Here is a 19,932-nt window from a genome sequence, read left to right on the forward strand (position 1 = left end):
GAGAAAAAAGCTTAATCTCGTTCCGTAAATTCGTGCATTGAATCCCCTCGGCTTAATTAAGCGATCTTAACGGCAGGTTACGTTAAAGACTACGCGGGAGAAATTGGAAACGTGGGAAACGAGAGAAAGAGAGAGAGAGAAACTAAGAAGATCGTAACATAAAACGCAGAGAGAACTGACGAATTGTAGCGAGAGATATCTCTCGATTCGACCGCATTGTTTCAGCAATGTTCATTAAACTCCGGCGAATAATTCCGCGATTGAACGTCGCTTCTCACTCGCCCGCGCGAACTCGATACCCCCGCCGATCCTTTTAATCTAAACTATTTCTCGCAAATGAGCGGAAATCAAATATCTCGTTCGCAATTCCAGTTCCGATCAGACTAATCGCGGTCTGATGTAAATCAAAGAATTTTTATTACTCGTAGAGATTCATGGAAATTTCGAAAATAAAGTTTGTCAATTGTAATAACTGTAAAAAATCGATCGAACATGTGAAAAATTATACAACAGGATCATCTCGCGACGTAATTAATGTATCGCAGAAAAATATTTATCCTGCTGCCAAGAAAAGCGATTACTCAGTTTGTTCTTTTTGCTTATAATAAGTAATAGTTTAATCAAGAATATTTTCTCGATAATAGTCTTGAAATATACTTAATGCAAATTTTCCAAAAACTCATTATTACACGTATATTTGAAAAAGGAATTTGTACTTTTTTTGAAGAATATTATAAAATTGAATTGAAAGAAAGTTAAAGTAAATCGAATCTTCAATTTTTAACTTAACGTTCTTAATTGAAGTATTAAATTACTAGGATTTTACTGTGCTATTATAGCCGCAAAAATATCACGCACCTCTTTTTTCCTCGGTGTGTACAAAAGGGTCTCGCGTTGAAACAAAAATGAAAACATCTCACATCGAGTTATCGATGTCAAACGCACGCGAGCCTCGTCACGCCTAATAAAACGCGCGATCGCGTTAATTCCACCAAACGGATTTCACCAATTCCGACACACCGGTCCCGCCATAAACGATCGATCGGGCTTACGCGATCGCGCGATTCGCGCGAATTGAATTAGCGGCGCGCGCGTTTGTCACATTCCCCTCCCTCCCCATCCTTCCCGCCTCTGAGTTACAAGAGAGAGTTTATGGGATTTGCGAGCCGGGCGGCCGTTAATCGCGGAAATATCGTCGCGTGCTCGCTCACTTTCTCTCTCTCTCTCTCTCTCTCTCTCTCTCTCTCTCGCTGAATAATCGCCCCCGCGCGGACGCGCTAATTCGTCACGCGATGCGCGTGTCGCGTCCTGGCGTGGCCAATTTACCTTCGCACCTATCGCGACCGCAAATCGCACGTGCTTTCCATGTGAAGATTCCCCCCAACGGCAGCGGCGAAACCCCGCCGCTTATTTTTTATTTATGTCCCGTAAGCGGGACCGGGTGCTGAGCCTCACGGCCTCTTACGGATGTGCACTTTATTCCGGGGAATCGCGCCATTCAATTTAGTGTAAGAACTCTCGTCCCTCAACTGATTCACACCCGCAAACTGTAAGTTTAGTAATTAAATTTATGACGCGGCAAAATATTTGTTTTATTTCTGACGTTTGAAATTGTCAATTATTACAATTGCATATATAATGAATTATAGTTTTAGTAGCTATATTTATTAAAATTAGATTTATTTATAATAATTTAAATAAATATTGTTTAAAGTATAAAAGTTTCAAAGACTGGAGTATAATAAATTGAATAATCAAAATTAAAAAATAAATTTTATTGAAAATTTATTTATATCGGATTTATTTATAATACTTTACAGTGTATCACCTATTATCTAGTAAAGGAATTTTTAAGATATTCAATCTAGATATTTTAATTAAAAAAACAATAACTTAAAATAATATTTAAATGAAATTTAATATTTAACATTTTAGTAAGTATTTTAATAAATGCAATCTCTTATATGTACTTTGAAAAATGCTGCTATAGTTGTATCTAAACACACGTTTCACTAAAGCCGGGGAAAGTTTTTTTTTCTCCGGTAATAAATTTTTCCTCGGTGTATAAGGAAAAATGAAAGCACGTCAGAAAAAAAGTCACGCGAGTGCTTGCGGCTTAATCTACCGTCGCAATTGTATCCCATTACAGTTCGGACATTACAGGCGACGCATGCGAAGAAATATTCGCACGAACGTGAGAGAGGAGAAAGTGTGCGCGCACGTGTGTTCTCCAAACGTGTCCGATCTTCCGCGAATCAAGTGAATTTTCGGGGAAGAAAAAAGCGAGCCGATAAATGCGACTGGATAGCTGGATTATACGCGTCGGGGGAGGGGGGGGGATGAGAGAGAGAGAGAGAGAAACATTGCTAAAATTGAACGCAAATCAAACCGCGAACGCAGCCGGGCCGCGAATTGCGAAGTTCGTGATTTTCTTGCAAGTAAAAATGCCGCTTTCCTGACGCACCCGCCGCAATCGAACAATCGTTGCGACAATTGCGCCAACAATTGTCCGTTAATTGCGGCCGACCTGATCCCCGATGGGGAAACTGTGCATGTGCACCGAGCGCGCGGCGAGCACGTTTCGCGAAAATAAGGGAGAAGCGGCTGAAAGACTATCATTTCATCGGCAAAACAGTCATCAATAATAATTATTAAATTCACTACGTTACACGTGATTTATCGTGTAATTATTCGCGACGTTACGTGTCACGATATATCAATTGTGTATTATGACGTCAAATAATTAAATAATTAAATAATACACGTAGGTACAGTTGTACTATTATTGAAAATTATTCTTGTTGTCATGAAAAATGCATACTAAAAACAATTTCTTCTGCAAAAACGCTTAATTGTGTTCATTCTTTACATATTGTTACTTTATTCTCTCTCTCTCTCTCTCTCTCTCTCTATCTTTCTCTCTTTGATTTTAATTCATTGGTTCCACGTAGTATCTATAAAGAAAATAGCTTTTATATTCGTCGTAATTTTTATTTTAATTAAAAATTTGAAATATGAAATAAACCGCTGTACGAATACGTAAAAGTGTCGCTTAATTTCTCGATAACGAGAAACGGATAAAAAATGGAATTCTTCGCAGATTTTTAATCGTCGAGATTTGCAATTTTTAGTATTATAAAAGTAATATAAATAATAATATAATGATATTATAAAAATAATATAAATAACGTTGTTATCTATATCTGTTTTTTGTCTTATGACAATAATAATCTAAATGTTTCTGCAAACAACATCCATCAGTTAATTTACTAGTTTTATTAACTTAAAATTTTGTATTAATTTTAAAGCTCATAAAAATTATTGTAAAATCTCAAGTTAATAAGATTTGCAAACTTGACTTAAAAAATCTTTCATTAAAAAAGTTTTGTCTGTTCTAAAATCTACAGTTTAATGTTACGTTTTATTTTCCGGACACAATGTTGTGATTCGATCGATCGATCAGCGTCGAGAGTTCGCGGGAAAGGTTCGCGGCGGTTCGACGTATGATGCCATCAATTGGAATAGTTTTAATCAACTTAACGGGCCGGAATTTATAGAGCGTTCGTAGAAACGGGTCGTCCGTGTTACCAGCGGCACTTTAATCGAATAAAAAGCCACCGCGATACCCAGAACGGATAACCAATGGAGGCCTCTCCCGCTCCTTCGTCTCGATTGTTCTGAATTACGACGATCCTGAATCATCCACGTGTCGATGATCGAAATCGTTTGTTCGGCACCATCGAAAGATTCGAAAGTCTCGCGATTCTTTTTTCTTTTCTTTCCTTTTCCACGGATTTTCGAAGTTTCCGGCTTACGTATTAAAATTTAAGAGTTTCTGACTTAAAGACGAGAAAAATGAAATAAAACATTTTTATTTTATAATTATTTTAATTTAATATATTTTTAAAGCAATGAATCAACTTTTTTATACACAAAGAAAATTTTTTTATGAACTCTGAAAATCATTATAGTCATTATAGGACATTGTTTTTCAAAGAATTTTCTTTTGTTTATTAATATAGATATTAATAATACAGATATTAATATTCTATATTACACATATTTTATATTTTAACACAGTAAAATATAAAATATGTTTAATTATTTTAACTAAACCATATAGTTGAATTTTAATGATTTTAAAATGTGTTGAAAAGTTTATGATTCTTTAATGTTTTAAATTAACTATATAATTATAAAGACAAATTTCGTTTTGCCATGATTATATGCCATGATATATAAGACAATTTTGTCCTTAATTTTATAAAAATTTTACTTTGTTAACATTTTATAATGTTACAATTTTTAATTAAACAGTTTATAAAGCGTCTTTTATATTTTATATTTTATACTTTAAGAGATTTTATTATTGCTCGTAATATTCAATAGATTGCCAAGAGTTGTTCTACTGTTACTATCACGCATGGTAAAAAATTTGTAGCAAATTCTGTGGTAAAATACAACAAAAATACTCTGTGTGGCACTAAAAAATACACCGAATTTTTGTCCTTGGATCAGTTCGATTTTCCGCTCTAGTAATTATCTTTTATTTTCAAAATTAAAGTCTGATTTGAAAAAGTGATCACCTATGTTAAACATTTAAATTTTATTTCTACACGCTATCAAATAATTCGGTATTCTACACAAGGGGTGTAATACACCTCGGCTTTTTTCAATGATTATTACTCGTATATTATCAAATATTTTGGATTAAAAAAATTTTTTAACATTCTTCAAACTTCCAAAGATAATATCCAAAAGGTATTTTGGGGCAATTTAAAATTTAAAACAGTGAAAAAAATTCATAAAGCTAAGCAAAGAATTACGTTTAAAATTAAATCCGAAAACCAGTGGGGTTTATTCTACCCCAGGTGTAGGATTAGGGTTAAACCAAAATTTAAAATATCTTTAAAAGATCATATCTGATTTTTTTAAATATCTTTTCAACGGTACAGAAAACCTCGTGTTTCAGGAGAACAAAAATTATTGAGAATAAATGTTGATTACGTTATAAAAATAAAAGTTATAGTTAAAAAAAATAAAAGTTGTTTTTCATTCTTTTCCTTTGAGCCCTCGATCCGGAAACTTTTAAATCTGACTAGTCGGCGACGCGGAACCGCAAGCTGTGCTTCGCCGTGCGACAGAGAGATCCGTCGAATTGAATCCGCAGAACGTGACTCACCTCGCCTCGATGCCATCGATTGTGCCATGCCGTGCGAGTATCGCGGACGCGCGATTTATTCGGTAAAGCGCCCGACGAATCGTGGAGAAGACCGCACCGCTGATCGATGCGCACGATCCTCATAAATGTCATCGCGAGCGCGTAAACGTCGAGCACGCGAGCGTGCTCCGATTCCGCTGGATGCCGGTTGTCGAGTTTTCAGGCCGACTCTCATCATTCCGCAAATCGGACGGATCGGCACAAATAGAGTCGAGTTTTAATTAATTAACCGATACATGTTTCCGAGGCTTTCCGGCACGTCAATTCTCCAAATTATATAGTTGTGTAAAAGAAAGAAAATAATGACGTCATTGATTGATGATCCGTCATTCTATGGATATCAATGATTTGTATTGTATATCTTGAATATCGAGAGATAAAGATGGTTGTACTTGTCATAAATTAACTATAATTCATAGTCCATTTATAATAATTTTAACGATGCAGATTATATTATAACGATGCAGTTATTATTATTAAATATAAATAGTATAAATGTTAATCTTAAAAGAAGTAATTATATATATTATAATTGTAATCGCATTTACTATATAAAAATGCTTATTTTATTTCTACCATCAATATCCTATTTTGTTACACTATATAATATTTAAAATTATTATCATTTATAGTAAAATTTTTATTATTACTAACATTATCGTAACATAACTGTTAAAATGTAGCCCCCATAAGTATTTATTTTAGCATACAAATGTAGTCAGAAATACCAAACACTTTTTTATAGTGGAACTATATTGTTACGCGTGCAAAAGTCTGTCGAAAAAATTCGAAAGGTTCATCGCTTCACGTTGAATTTGTCTCTCCCTCTCTCCTCTTTCTCTCTCTCTCTCTTTTTCTCTTCCTCTCTCTCGCATTAACACACGAAACGCGTTGAACGCAAAGTTTGTACTACCGTCACTGTAACACCGTCCGACCTCGTAGCCGTGGAGTGATGTTACGCGAGTTTTCCCAAACTTTTCGCGTTTCCACAAATTCGCGGCAGCTCGTCGAAAAATCGCGGATGCCTCGCGAAAACTGGGGTACAAATCCGCGAGACTCTCGACAATCCGAGAACAATTTTCTTCTACGAGCATTCTGTTAATTATTTTTTAGGGGGCAGAAGGGGGAAATACGTATCACTTGAATTTAGTTAGGTAACACAATTTTATGAGAACATTATTTTTTTTTAACTCGAAAGCAGTGTTATTAGTGTTTTTTATATCTCAGCGTCGGAAAAAATGAAACTTACGTTACAGCAATTTTTTTTTTTATTAATCCAAAATTCATATATACCTTTTATTCGAAGACTCTGAGATTTAATTTGTACAATAGAAACAAGTTATATATTCATAATACAGATCTATTGAACTATCACTATAAAAAGTTATGTAAAATTACATAAATATAATATTTTTTAAATTACACAATTCGTATTGGAGATGTATAGAAATTTTTTAGTACTTATATCTCTAATTGTTTAAGTCTAATTTTCCGCCTAATAAAAAGATATAATTGCACAATTATTTTATTAAATAATTTATTCATTTTTTTTTAAATAGTCTCTTTATTAATCTTTTTAAAGTACTTCTTCCGTTTGTTTAATAAGTTCTTAATTTCTTCTTAAATCTAGATATAACAATTTCAGATATTAAATTATAAAATAATAATATATAGTATATCAATTAGCAATGACTTACAATCAGGGTGTAAAAATCACGCCAATTAATCGTACGTGCGTTTACGCAAGAAAAAAGTAGGGTGATTTTTGCATTAGAAAGAATTAAAGCTACTACTAATTGAGTTGGAATAGGAAAACAACCCTCGAATTTTCTCCTGTGCGTGCGTTCCATAAAACTAAAACCTCGTACACCGATAAAAAAATGTGCTGCGGTTGTGATTACAATTTCATAATAAAATAATTATCATTAGAAATATTATTCTTACAGTAATTATTATTATGTTAGTAATGAAAACCATGTGCTACATTTTAAAGCTGTATAATTTTATAGTACCATTTTTTCATAGTTGGCATCGTATACAGTTATTGTTACTAATATTATTATAATAGTTCCTACAAAAAATGATATTCTTGACCGTAATAATTTTACTATGCAATTACAGTCGCAAATATCACATATTTTTTTATCAGGTACTACGTCGCGCGCGTCGCAACGTCCGCATTAGAAATAAATTATTAATTCTCTCTCGTTCTCTTTCCTTCTCCGTTGTTTTTCAAAATGAAACGTGTCCCGTCGCGCTTTAATCGGCGTCACCGTGCTTTCCGCACGCTCATTTCCGAAACGCCGAATTTATTTGTCTGCCGCGCGTCCGCGTTTCGCCGCTTTCGTTGGGCCGCGCCGCCGCGGGCGGGGCGTGGATGGGCCGAATGAATGAAATTACGCGGTAAGAATTAATTGCGCGGCCGGACCGGGCCGCGTCGGACCGACTCGTAATTAAATTAGCACGGCGAAATGTTTCGTGCGTTAAACGATTATGTAACCGGCGCGGCCGCTCTCGCCCCCTTTTCGCGGCTTTCGTCGCGCACCGAATAAAACACGGATCTTGGTTACCATTTTTATCCCTTGGGCTAGGGGAGAGTTGGCCGTCCGGTTGACAACAGCGAACAAAAAGGAGGAAAAAAGGGGGAAAAAAAAGAGAGAGAAATCGTCGCCGCGCGACGCGAAACGCACGCGCCTCAATACATTTTAGATTGCAAAACGCGAATGAGGGGAGGGAAAAAAGGGCAATATAATGTCGCGCGCCTCTTTCGCGCTCGCAATATCCGACGCGAGATGTAACCGGGGATTTGAAAAACTCCCGGACGCGACCGACGACAACGCTGCCTCGGCACAACTCCTGTCGCCCGAGCGTCTGTGTGACGAAATTTTTCATTAAATCCGGGAAATGGCCCACGCGTTCTGTTTCTTTTCATGCGGGACAGGAGTTACACAATGCGTACCGCTTGGGTTATTTTTTACTGTATTTCTCATTTTGGTGCTGATTTGCACGCAAATAAACGATGGAAATTGTGGCTTGCTTATTCAAATACCTGTTGGAACAATATTACTCTTTTAATGATAACAAAAATTAATTGATTATATGTCGTTGCACGTAAGAAATACAATTTAGACGGTTATTTAAATCATAGCTGCGGATCTTTTAAGCTGTATCGTCTTTGAAAATATTGAATTTATAAATTAAAATAATTAAAAATGTAAAGAATTGTTAACTATAATAATACTTGTTTTATTAATAATTTATCGAGTAAGGATTAAATTTTTCTTTCAGTTGAAGTTTCATTCCCTAATACGATTTTATAATTTTATAGTTTTATTGCTTTACAATATTTTGGCAATTAAATTTTTATTTGGTCAAATCTAGCATTTTTAACCCTAAACAGTTATTTGAAATTAAAAAAAAAAATTTTTTTATGTTTTTTCTTATCGTATTTTTGGGGTTTTTTTCTTTTAAACTAATGTTATTTTTGGTCATCTATGTCAATGATGATTTATAAATTTCTTTTACATTGCACAAAAGCTTTGTCCGTATTTTACGAAAAAAGAATTTGGTTTTTTCCTTAATTTTATATTTTTCCGGAAAATTAAGAACGACAATGCAATCTGATTGAGATTAATTAAAAGTCGAATGATTCATCTAAAGTTTTTAGATCCCGAATTAATCAAAATCAAGGTTGAATGAATCACCATGTAAATAAATTTGTCAAAACTTTTTTTAGGCCTCATACATACACATATACGTATACACGCCGCAATATCTTCTATTTATTTAAAAAAAAAAATTGTTTTTTTTTTCAAAGATTAAAAAATTTTTTAAAATTCCTCTCTTGGAGAAACAGCTCGAATGTTTTTAAATTATACGTGCAGTTATTAAATTCTGTTACTATTAATCGTTTTTATCCGGGTGTTTCTACTTGCAGGGAGAACGATCAAATAATCGGCTCCTACTTGGAGATCGAGGACGTCACTCTCGAGGATTACGGCGAGTACAAATGCGAAGTCAGCAACGGCGTCGACGAGGAGATCACGTTAGCGGCTCACGTGTACCGACAAGGTCAGTAAAACCATCCGAAATCCCCTCAACCGCCTCTTTACCACCGTAAAACTACGATTTTGAACGAAAGCAGGACAGAATAATCACGATTACACATTTTCGAATTTTTTTATCTTGATTTAAATATTTTTACGTGTGCGTTGATGCGTAATTTTTCTATTGAAGATTAATTTTTTGCGTTTTCACTCCAGTGTTTACCTTTTTTGTGTAATATATTGTATCGAAATCCCGAAAGTGTTTTATGCGAATCGTGTTTGAAATACAATCGATGGATTAAATAATTCCGCTTGTTATTTACCCACCGCGATTGTTAATTACGGTTCGACGCAAAACGTATTTAATCAATCTCGATGCTTTATTGTTCGCGTATAAAAACGGACTGTCGTCGAATTCATTTTAATAATCGGTGAAAATGTCCGGGAAACATCGACCGACTAATAAACCGCGCGCGCCGACGATCCGGTTTATCGGTTTTAATTATTATACGACAAATTAGTTTCGCGGACAAACTGCAACGCAACGATAAAACTTTGTTTTTAAATTGGGCCCGGTTTTAATTCACCGTCAGATTTAATACCGTGTACATACATTTACATTTTATTGTTGCTATCTGAGATTATTTCACTGTGAAAAGAAAGCAGTTTCTTTATTTTTACACGAAAATTTCTCTTTGTATTTATTTATCAAAGCTAAAATATTTTTTGGGATCAAATCAATCTTGTGTTAGGATTCATTCATTTAGAATAATATTTTTGAAGTTTAAAAAGAGAACTTTGATATTTTGTTTATAACGTTAATATTGCAATTATTATTTTTATTTAGAATTATATTTTTTACTAGGATTTGTTTATTTAAAAATAAACATGTTTGAAAAAATTTTTCTTAGAAGCAGAATTTTAGTTTGTTTTTTAAATCTTACATTTTACAGCAATTTCGATTCATTCAGCAGTTTCTTCTTTATCACTTTTGTTTTTGCACAAAATGTCAATTTTTTTTTATTTACAGAACCGCAGTTCGTACTGAGCCTTCCGAATGGTTCTTGGCGGAAGTCTCTCCTGCTGGCGGTCCTCGTTCTCGTGCTGCTACTATCAGCCGGTGCATTTTACGCGCGTTGCTGGCTGCCACTTGCACTGTTTTGCCGAGACAAATTCGGTCGTCTCGAGGAAAGCGGTGAGTTCACAAATCATAAATAACTACCTTGGCACTCGTGATTTTCCCGCCACTCAAGAAATGCAGTAAAAAGTTCTCGATTGCTGGCGGATATAGAATTTCTTAGAAATTCGGAAATTGATCCGAAGATCTGCAAATCCCAGATCTGTAATTTCAGTCGTATTTCCCAAGAGTTCAAAGATTCCATAAAGCTAAGGATTGGCGTTTATTTTCTTCGACTCATACTTGATCTTTTAGAGAATTACTTTTTACTACAGATTTAGAATTTTTCTTAAGAGATATATAAAACGTGAGACTCTTACGATTTAAGATGATATTTGCCTTGTATAAAAAACGGAATTTTTTATAATAAGAGAATGTCCTTTTATAATAAAGGAAACATTTAAAACGTAATGTTTAGATAAATATTTATTAATTTTTGTACATTATAAATTTAAGGTATCTTTTTTTAATACAATCTATCTACACGAAGATAATTTTTTTGTTTTACTTTTAACCTCAAAATTTGTAATAAATTTTGAGGTACTCATCAAATATTATGATTAAAGATAAAAATGTTTAAAATATATAAGACATTTTGTATAATGTTTAACAATAATTACCATGCAACATTGTAAAATGTCCTAATATAATATCCTAACGCGATTTAATAGAAATATCAAATAGATTTTATATTTTAAAATATAAAATATATATAGAACAGATGTGTTGGTAAATTGAAGAAAGTTACATAAAATTATTTGAACTTAAAATCATGATTTTTGACTATGATTTTTAGAGTAAATTTTATGAGAAGATTCTGTTTGTGCAATAGGTGATTTGTAGACGGCATTAATTTGTAGAGTTTTTTTTTTTGCAGAAGTAATTAAAAGCTATTGATTCACCTGAAACATAAAAACAAAAAGTTTTTTAATTTATATGAAGTTGTGCACCGACTGATCTAGAATCAATATTAGAAACAGAAAATTAACAAAATGGCGGTCCTTTGAAGATTATTCTTATCGTATTTAATCTTACTTCAACTTATAAAAAGCCGCCTTTTTGTAAATTTTCTATTTTTAATATTAATTCTTTAATTAAATCAGTCGGTACGATCTCATATAAATTAAACGAGTTATTTGTTTTTATGTTTTAGGTCAATCAGTGGCTCTTAATCACTTTCGCAGACGGAATCAGCAGTCCCCAATTTGACGCCATCTATACATCATTCACCATTACAATGAAAAATGCTATTATAATCTAGAAAAATCAATAAATATTTACCTACAAAAATTGCGTCTTAATTGCTTCAGTACTTTTCTATTAAAATATTCTTGAAACCGTATCTTTTTTGAATCCAACAAGAATATCCTTTTAAGAGTAAAAGTCTTTCCATGGAAATTTCTACGGAATAGAGACATCCGCGTACCTGAAATTTCGAGCTTCCGAAAATCTCCCAGGAAGCGCCAAGGACCAGAATTTAATTTTCTCCGTCTAAGACTTCCCTAATTTACAGGCCCCTAAAACGCCGGAATCCCGTTGTCCGAAAGCTCGACGTAAAATTCGAGGGCGCATGGATCACGTGGATTTTTCCCTAATCCCTAAGACTAAGGGGAGATCCCGATGGGCCAAAGATCCTCGCTATCCTTTCTCGCCGTTGGCTCGCCTTCTTTGCGACGACAAATTTCGCCGTGGCGAAAAGGGTGCCGGACGAATTTGTCGTCGGCGGAGAGGCGGGGGTAAGGCAAGCAAGAAGGGAATGGGGTAATTATCAGCGACGCTTTTTCGTCCATTTAATTGCGACTCTTAATTACCGCGAGAAGTACCGCGAGACTCCGGGCAGGGAAATTAAAGTGGCTGTTCCTTGATCTTCTTTTTTCGTATCCTCTACCTCCCCCTCTTTTCCCCTTCGCAGATCTTAATCTCCCCTCCGGCTTTCTTTTCCTCTCGCGTCCTCGCCTCGTCGTTTTCTCAGCTCGCTTAAATAATATGCTGATAGCGACGTTTTAAGGTCTCCCTCAGGAGGCTTTAACCCCTTTCTTCCTCTATGGCCCGTTCCTTACGTATTGCAAATTGAAAGGGGTGAGTTTTTTTTTTACGGGCTTGCTTATCTTAAAAGAACATCACGGGACTCCCCCGTGGAGGATAATTTTGTAGGTGAGAAAACGCAGGGGCGCTTTTACTTCGCAGCCGCGTAATTTCAAACGCGCGTCTCTCTCACAATGAGAATGAAAAGCATTAAAATTAATTATAATCAAATAATGAGTTGAGAGGAGAAACGCGGGAAAATTGAGTATCTCGCGAGCTCCCGCGAGAATCGAATTATAATTCCCGATTCCTCTCGCGGTAATCTTGGGACCTTGGAATTTTAGAATTTTTTTCTTCGCGAAAAGACGCGAAGTCGCGATTCTGCGAAGCTTTTTCTGATTTTTCTGAAGAACAGCCGGAGAGAATTCCAACGACCAGGACAGGAATCCGGGAGAGGGAGGGAAACAGATTTTAAAAAAGTAGAAAATTCCACCGAATTTTAATTCCTCTAAGAGCAAAGGGGAAGAAGAAGAAGAAGAGGAACGGTAGGGAAGGAGGAGAATTTTCGCAGGCACAAAAGACGACGGTAGCGGCGTTATCGTCGTCGTTTTATTCCTGCAGGACATTCTCCAGGAAGAAGAGCTCGAGTAAATAGGAGCCTCGATCTAGTTGAGGCTTAATGAGCTGCATCCTCCCTTCTTTTTTCCGTTTTTTTTTTTCGCCTCAGCTCGCCTTTACCTCCCCTGTGCTTCCTCCCTTTTTTTGCTCGCCTAACCGATCACACTTTAATTCTTCCCGCCCTTTCGCAATTTACTTAAGTAACGCTAATTCCGCCAGGGGCAGGAACTTTCAAAGGACTTTACGCGATGCCCCTTCTCTCTCTCTCTCTCTCTCTCTCTCTCTCTCTCTCTCTCTCTCTCTCTCTCTCTTTCTTTCTCTTTCTCTCGCGACGACGCGCGACGCCCCGTTTCCCGGACGCCTCAATATTTCAGACGCGCTGTAATATGAACGGTGTAACTCGTTACCGAGGTTCTCCCTTTGCATATTACGTTTAACAATTACGGTGAGATTATTACCGCCGTTTAACCATAAACGATTAAAAATGTAGGTAGAGAAAGATTTAGTCTCCGTTTGCTCTTTCAGTTTGAGAAAGTTGGCACATGTACGCGAAAATGTACTTATTCATTGAGGGAGTGCATAAAGCAAGAAGTGATGAAATATTATATTAGTCACGTCGTCGCATATCACTCTTTTTTTTTTACAGCTTTCGGAATTCTGAGCTGTCTTTGAAAACCTCGAAATCCCGCTGGGAACTTTTCTCTTTGTATATTACGCTTAACAATGACGGTGAGATTATTAGCGGACCGTGCCGCCGTGCCTCATGATTAAAAATGACGAGGAAGATTCAGTCTCTGTCTTGTCGGCTCAGGGGTAAATATGGAAATCTATTCAGGGAGAAAATATATAAAGCGCCTGTAAGTTCTATACACACCGAAAAAGTTGTATTCCTAACTTGAGAATTTTCCTCTTATATTATTACAAAATAATAGTAAATACGACTACAAATTAATAATAAATACTACTATAAAATAATAGTAAAATACTAAAGGGATTTTTTAACTTCTGATGGAATCCTTTTAAAAAAATTAGCGTTAGATATTCTTAATTTTTATAAAGATATATAAGGATAATGAGATAAAGGTTTTTTTATAAGATTTATTTTTTTTATATATACAAGATTGATTTTCCACAAATATGGAAGACAATATAAGTTTAAAATGATGACCTCTTACTTCGAGAATACAATTTTTTTTAGTAATAAATAAAATATAGTAAAACGTAATAAAATAAATATAATAAAATGCTATGTTAACTACGTTGCTGTACATTATTTTAAATTTGTAGAAACAATATTTTCTCGGACAATTTTTTTAAACTCTGGACTGTCTCTAAATTACAATTAGTGTATTATCATTTTACTGTAATAGACTTATAACTAATAGACTTATAATTAGTGAATATTTACTGTCCTTTAGCGATCTCAACTTCAATATTAGTGTATTATTACTAGATTCACTGATATATTTTTCACTGATTATATAATATTTTAGAGAGAAGGAATCAAAGGCTGACGGAGTTGCGACTCGTTTTCCTAAATTTGCGAATTTGTCGAGCTTCCCTCGTATAATACAAGGTTCTCGTCCAGCTCGGTGAGTTTCTTCGGTTTCCGCTCTCTAGAATTTCAAATAAACGTCAGGAGATAGAGGCTAAAGAACACGTCGTTCCGACCTAAATCTTCGGGACAGTTCCTCCTCCTCCTTCTTCCCGACGAGGAGAAGAAGAAAGAGGACGACGCGGTCGTCGTGCCGCAGCGTCGTCGCCATCGTCGGGCCCAATTACAGCCGAGGCCGGCAATTTGCGGCATTAGCCATGCAACGAGATATCATTAGTCGGCCGGCTGCATCGCGGTCGGTCGGCCCGACGGCAGAGATGATACCGTCACGTCGTGGACCGAGGATCTCGCCGCGGAGAAAACGAGCGTGCTGTCGCCGTAGTAGCCGCCGCGGATCTCGCGCGATAATGACGACGGGCGACGTCTCGCGGGCCGCGCGTTCCGGGAATCCCCCGGTAATCGTCCGTAATTTTCTCTCCCCGCGTCCCCGTATAAGGCGGCGATGTCGTGGGACATTCGCTCGCTCGTGAGAAATCGAGCGCGACAGCGCGACGTTTCCACTGGCCCGAGACACTTTTGCGAGAGAGAGAGGAAGAGAGAGAGAGATATATTTTTTTGATTGATTGATTAAAGTTTATTTAGCTTTCTCAGCTATTATGTTTTACATAGATTTACATACATGCTTCTTTAACATCCGTTTAAATACATCAATTCTTTCACACCTTCTAATTTCTGCTGGCAAGGTATTGTATAATTTTACGCCCTCGTAACACACGCTTTTTTGCGCACTTTTAGTTCTAACGAATTTTATTGCGATAGTCCCTTTCTGTCTTGTTTTTCTTCCATTTTCATTACTAATTACTTCTAGTCTATCCCTCAAGTAATTTGGCGCCAAGTTATGTAAAACCTTAAATCTAAATATACATACATTATAGTGTAGTCTCTGTTTTATAGACATAAATTGCAACGCTTGTAACATATGTTTTATTTTGATGTATCTATTACATTGTAATATTACTTGCATAGCCCGATTCTGTGCTACTTGCAATTTATTCAATTGCATTTCTCCCATATCTACTAGTAGAGACTAGGAGAGACCGGGAGAGACGGGGAGAGACGGGGAGAGACCGGGAGAGACGGGGAGAGACCGGGAGAGACGGGGAGAGACCGGGAGAGATCGAGAAATAATTTTTTAAATATCATTTTTGCGACATTTTTATTGTCAATTTTACGTCGCGTACATTTTCCGTAAATAAATATATATTTTTTTATATTTATAAATAAAACTAAAAAATTTTTCAGTGTTTAAAGGAGTTAAATTTTACCAATTCGTATTATTTTTAATTATGAAGCACGGTTAAACAATTATCTTCTGTATTAGACAAAAATAAAAGCACATTTTATATTGTCGCTTTGAACATTTTAGTTGACAAACCGATGAGGAACTTTTATTGTCGTGAATAATTTGATTGAGAAAGACTCAACGATCGATAAAATATTTCCTTTGTAAAACTCCTGAATAAAATCATTTTTATGTAAAAAAGACGAGATATTAATAAACAAGGAGCTGCGACATCCCATATGAGGGAGAGAAACTAAAAGTGGCCTTGAAAATGATTTGCAAAAAAAGCACGCTGTAATCAATATGGATGGCCGTATCGAATTATTCACGACGACGAAAAAATTGCATTGATCCCGCCAGCGCGGCATGAATATTTAAAGGGGGCGAAATTTGGTCGTTAAATATTTGTGCGTTTTAAATTTAGATTTTTAAGCTGCACTTCATACGCACACATACGAGTCGGTCGATAAACGATTATGTTTACCTCGCGATGAAATACGCGCGTTATTGTCAGATATCGAAAGATCTTGATTTGCCTATTAATTTTCTAGCGTGAAAAATCCCATCACTGATCCTACTGAAATTTTTTTACAGTAATTCATGTCGACGTTGATGAAATATTTGGTTTTCATAATCGCATTTTTTATTTCCATAATAATAATATATTTTCGCTTGATTCTTTCAGCGAGTAAGAAACGTCAGTACTTGTTAGTTAATTGTTGCGATGGCTGTTCCACGTTCGCCCTTCCCGTTCCCGCCCCATCGAGAAATCCCTTTTCCGCGAACGTATGATCCGATAAATGAACGTCAGAATTACGGTGGAACTAAAGGGCAATGTCGTAACCGATTCCCTCCCCGCCCGTCCGTCACATAAGCGCCGTTGCCATTATGGCGCACCATTATTTATCTCTATGGGACATTTTATGCGCATAATATGGCGCGCAGACGATAACGATTTAATCTATTTCTCGAGTGAACGGTTAAGGCGGCTCCGACTACGCGGGAATAAATTTCGAGTAAACGGAAGCGATAATGCGCGAATTATTACGCGCCTTTTTCCCTTATCTTCCGTCCTCATCATCACCCGTTCCACTTAAACTCGTTCTCGGTTCGTAGAGGAGAGCGCCAAAATTCTGTTTTATATTCATAAAGGGCCGCGCAAATCACCCCCCTGCCACTCTTCGGAAAGCTCAGTTCACGTCTCTTATCGTGTCGAAGAGTCGTTTAATCCGTTATAAAGTTTGTCCGATTTGCCCCGAAATGAAGCGGATTTGGAAGGTTCAGGGATCGAAGAGATTTCAAATATTTATTGCACATCTCGTGTTTTTCAATAAATTTATTGCCTTAACTTTCTCAATATTTAGTAATTTAAATTATCAAGGTTCTTCTCTCTTAATTGCAACAAATCGAAGTGTTAAAATTAAAGAGTGACTTTTTGTCGAAAAATTCATTTGAATCAAAGTACATTTGATTACTTACATTTTCCCTTTTCTATTTCTTTAATATCAGTAACTTGTAAAAATATTTGCGAGCCAATGAGGATTTCTGAAAACCTTTCACTTTGATGTAAAACCCTATTCTGTTGTACGGATATCTTATAACTCTGTTTACGTGTTTTTCCGTAATCTTTCTGAGCCGGAACTTGTGCTGCCTTTCTAACTCTTAATAGGTTCTTACATTCAATTATTCAAAATAATTAAAGGGAAAGCAAACCGAGAAGTACAAACTACAAACCGTTTTATGTAAAACCGAGGGTTTGAACCAACTGTTACTGCTCTGTTTGCTTCTCGTTTGGCTGGCCCTGGCTCTCGGCACGGCTCGGCTCGTCGCCGAGCTCCGGGCTGATGAAGGGAAGAAGCGCGAGTAATCACGAGACCGCATTGACTATGCATTGCAGACGGGAAGGAATGCGACGCCCTGGTGTGCTACCACGAGAAGGACTCGAGCCTGGTGATCGGGATCGTGATACCTACGCTGGAGTCAAGGCATCGGTACAAGTGCGCGGCGCTGGAGTTGTCTCAGCTGAGTCACAATTGTAAGTACCCACGGCGGCCGACACTGCCGCGTTAATTAGCGGCGACGACCTCCCCCTCCCCTCACCACCTCCTCACCTCCTCTTCCTTTTCTCCTCGTCCCGCCGGATAATTACGTAGTCGCAGCGACGACTACGGTGTATCCGTGGAATACGGGAGCGCCACTTCGAAAGTGGGCACCTGAGCTCCTTTCGCCCCCTCGAGCCCCATCGCCTCAATCTCTCCCCTAATACGCGTGGCGCTTTCGAGGCGCTAAGAAAAAGAGGTCTCCTTAAATTATTTCGTTCCACTTTTCGAGAGAGGGTTCGTCTCGTTTGTCGAAACCGCGATGAGAGATCGCTCGCGCGGGGTTTCAAATTTCTTTTGATGTCGCGCCTTATCGAATCTTCCACGTAAAACGTCACAAAAAAGAGGGAGAAGCGATGGAGGGAGGGAAGTGAGGTAGGGCGAGGGGGGGAGGATAGAAAGAGAGTATCGGATGCGTGCTCCGTTCGCGACACCGAGTACGTACAATTCGGTAGCAGCGGCAGCAGCGACACGAAAAAGATCCTTATCGTGTTACATAAGGAATGAGAACTTTTCCTTTAAAAACACAAAGAACGGAGAGATGGAGAAAAAGGGAAGAGGGAGAAAAGGAGAACGGGGCGAAAGAGACGGAAACGTCGTGCGCACGATGGGGCTCCCTGCGGGGTTTACTTTGCGGTGCATCCCCGCGGCGATGCGGCGAATATAAGCGCGGCGGCGGCGACGAAGGGGTTGGGTTGAAGGGGGGAGGGCGGTATCAGCAGCGGCGAATGTGGGCCACGGAATTGCGGTTCGATATAAGTAACTTCATAGGGACGCGCAGCTTATGAATTAGAGCCAAATAAAGGCCGGCCTCTCCGCTCGCGGTCATCACAAGGGCGGTCGCGCGAAATCGGATTAGCTTTCGGGGGGATAATACGAGCGTGGGTATTATCGATCGCGGTTTCGTCGAGAGATGAGGCGCGGAATTGGAGGAGGCGCGTAATAAGGACGCGCGCGTGTCTCGTGGGCGATTTAATTAAGAACGCGGATGCTAATTGGGCCAAAGATCAAACACGATGGTACCGAGAAGAGGACGGACGGACAATTTCAGATGGAAATTGTAAACTTCATTATTTATGAATCAATCTGGAGAGATCGAATCGCGAAGAACAAATATTATTATAACAGAGAGAAATAATAAATAATCATAATTATTAGTATAAGAAATTCAATTTAGATCGAGATTTTAAAAACGCAGGTAAGTTATGGGAATGTGTAAAAATGTGATACAGATATTTTAAAAATACAAAATTAATGTTAATTACTTTGATATAATCTTTTCAATTTTAAAGCATTACATAATAACAATCAGTATTTTGGTAAAAATTCTTACTTATTGAATCAAATTAGATGTAAAAGATTAACAAGTCGCAAAGTGCAGACAACGATACAAAAAAAATTCAAATTAAGAATTTAAAAACATAGAATGTAAATTACTTATATCGGAAAATATAAAAAACTATTGTAATACAGAAATTTTAAAAATACAAAACTGATGTGGATTATTTTAATAGACGGAATTAAAGGACAATTTTAGTGTGCAGCATTGAAAAATTTAACCAGTTATAAACCAGAAAATAATTTTAATATGTTCGAGAATTATCAAAATAATTATGTAGGACGCTCAAACGTGATAATATTGCTACAAAAAATTTTTACATTTTAGCAAAGCTTAAACATCCAATATAAATATTTTAATATTTATTTCAAAATTATTTCTGGATTTGTATTTCAGAAAAATTCTTTCCGTGTGTTTGTTTTTAATTTAAAAGCGTTTTTATTTAAAATTTACGAAATTGCAATTATCATTATTTCTAGAATTGAAATAATTAAAATAGATTATAAAACA

At 36.7% G+C, this 19,932-nt stretch overlaps 1 protein-coding gene across 1 annotated transcript in view; it reads left to right on the top strand.

Moving 5' to 3' along the window:
* LOC105835282 (interleukin-1 receptor accessory protein-like 1) overlaps nt 1-19,932 on the top strand; it is a 213,935-nt gene that overhangs the window by 185,626 nt on the left and 8,377 nt on the right. Inside the window, exons 4-6 of the mRNA XM_036286834.1 lie at nt 9,159-9,292; nt 10,298-10,462; nt 17,882-18,019. Coding sequence (XP_036142727.1) covers nt 9,159-9,292; nt 10,298-10,462; nt 17,882-18,019 — 437 coding nt within the window. The remainder of the gene's footprint in view (nt 1-9,158; nt 9,293-10,297; nt 10,463-17,881; nt 18,020-19,932) is intronic.

This window comes from Monomorium pharaonis, chromosome 5 (genome assembly GCF_013373865.1).
Source record: "Monomorium pharaonis isolate MP-MQ-018 chromosome 5, ASM1337386v2, whole genome shotgun sequence".
NCBI classification, from domain to species: Eukaryota; Metazoa; Arthropoda; class Insecta; order Hymenoptera; family Formicidae; genus Monomorium; species Monomorium pharaonis.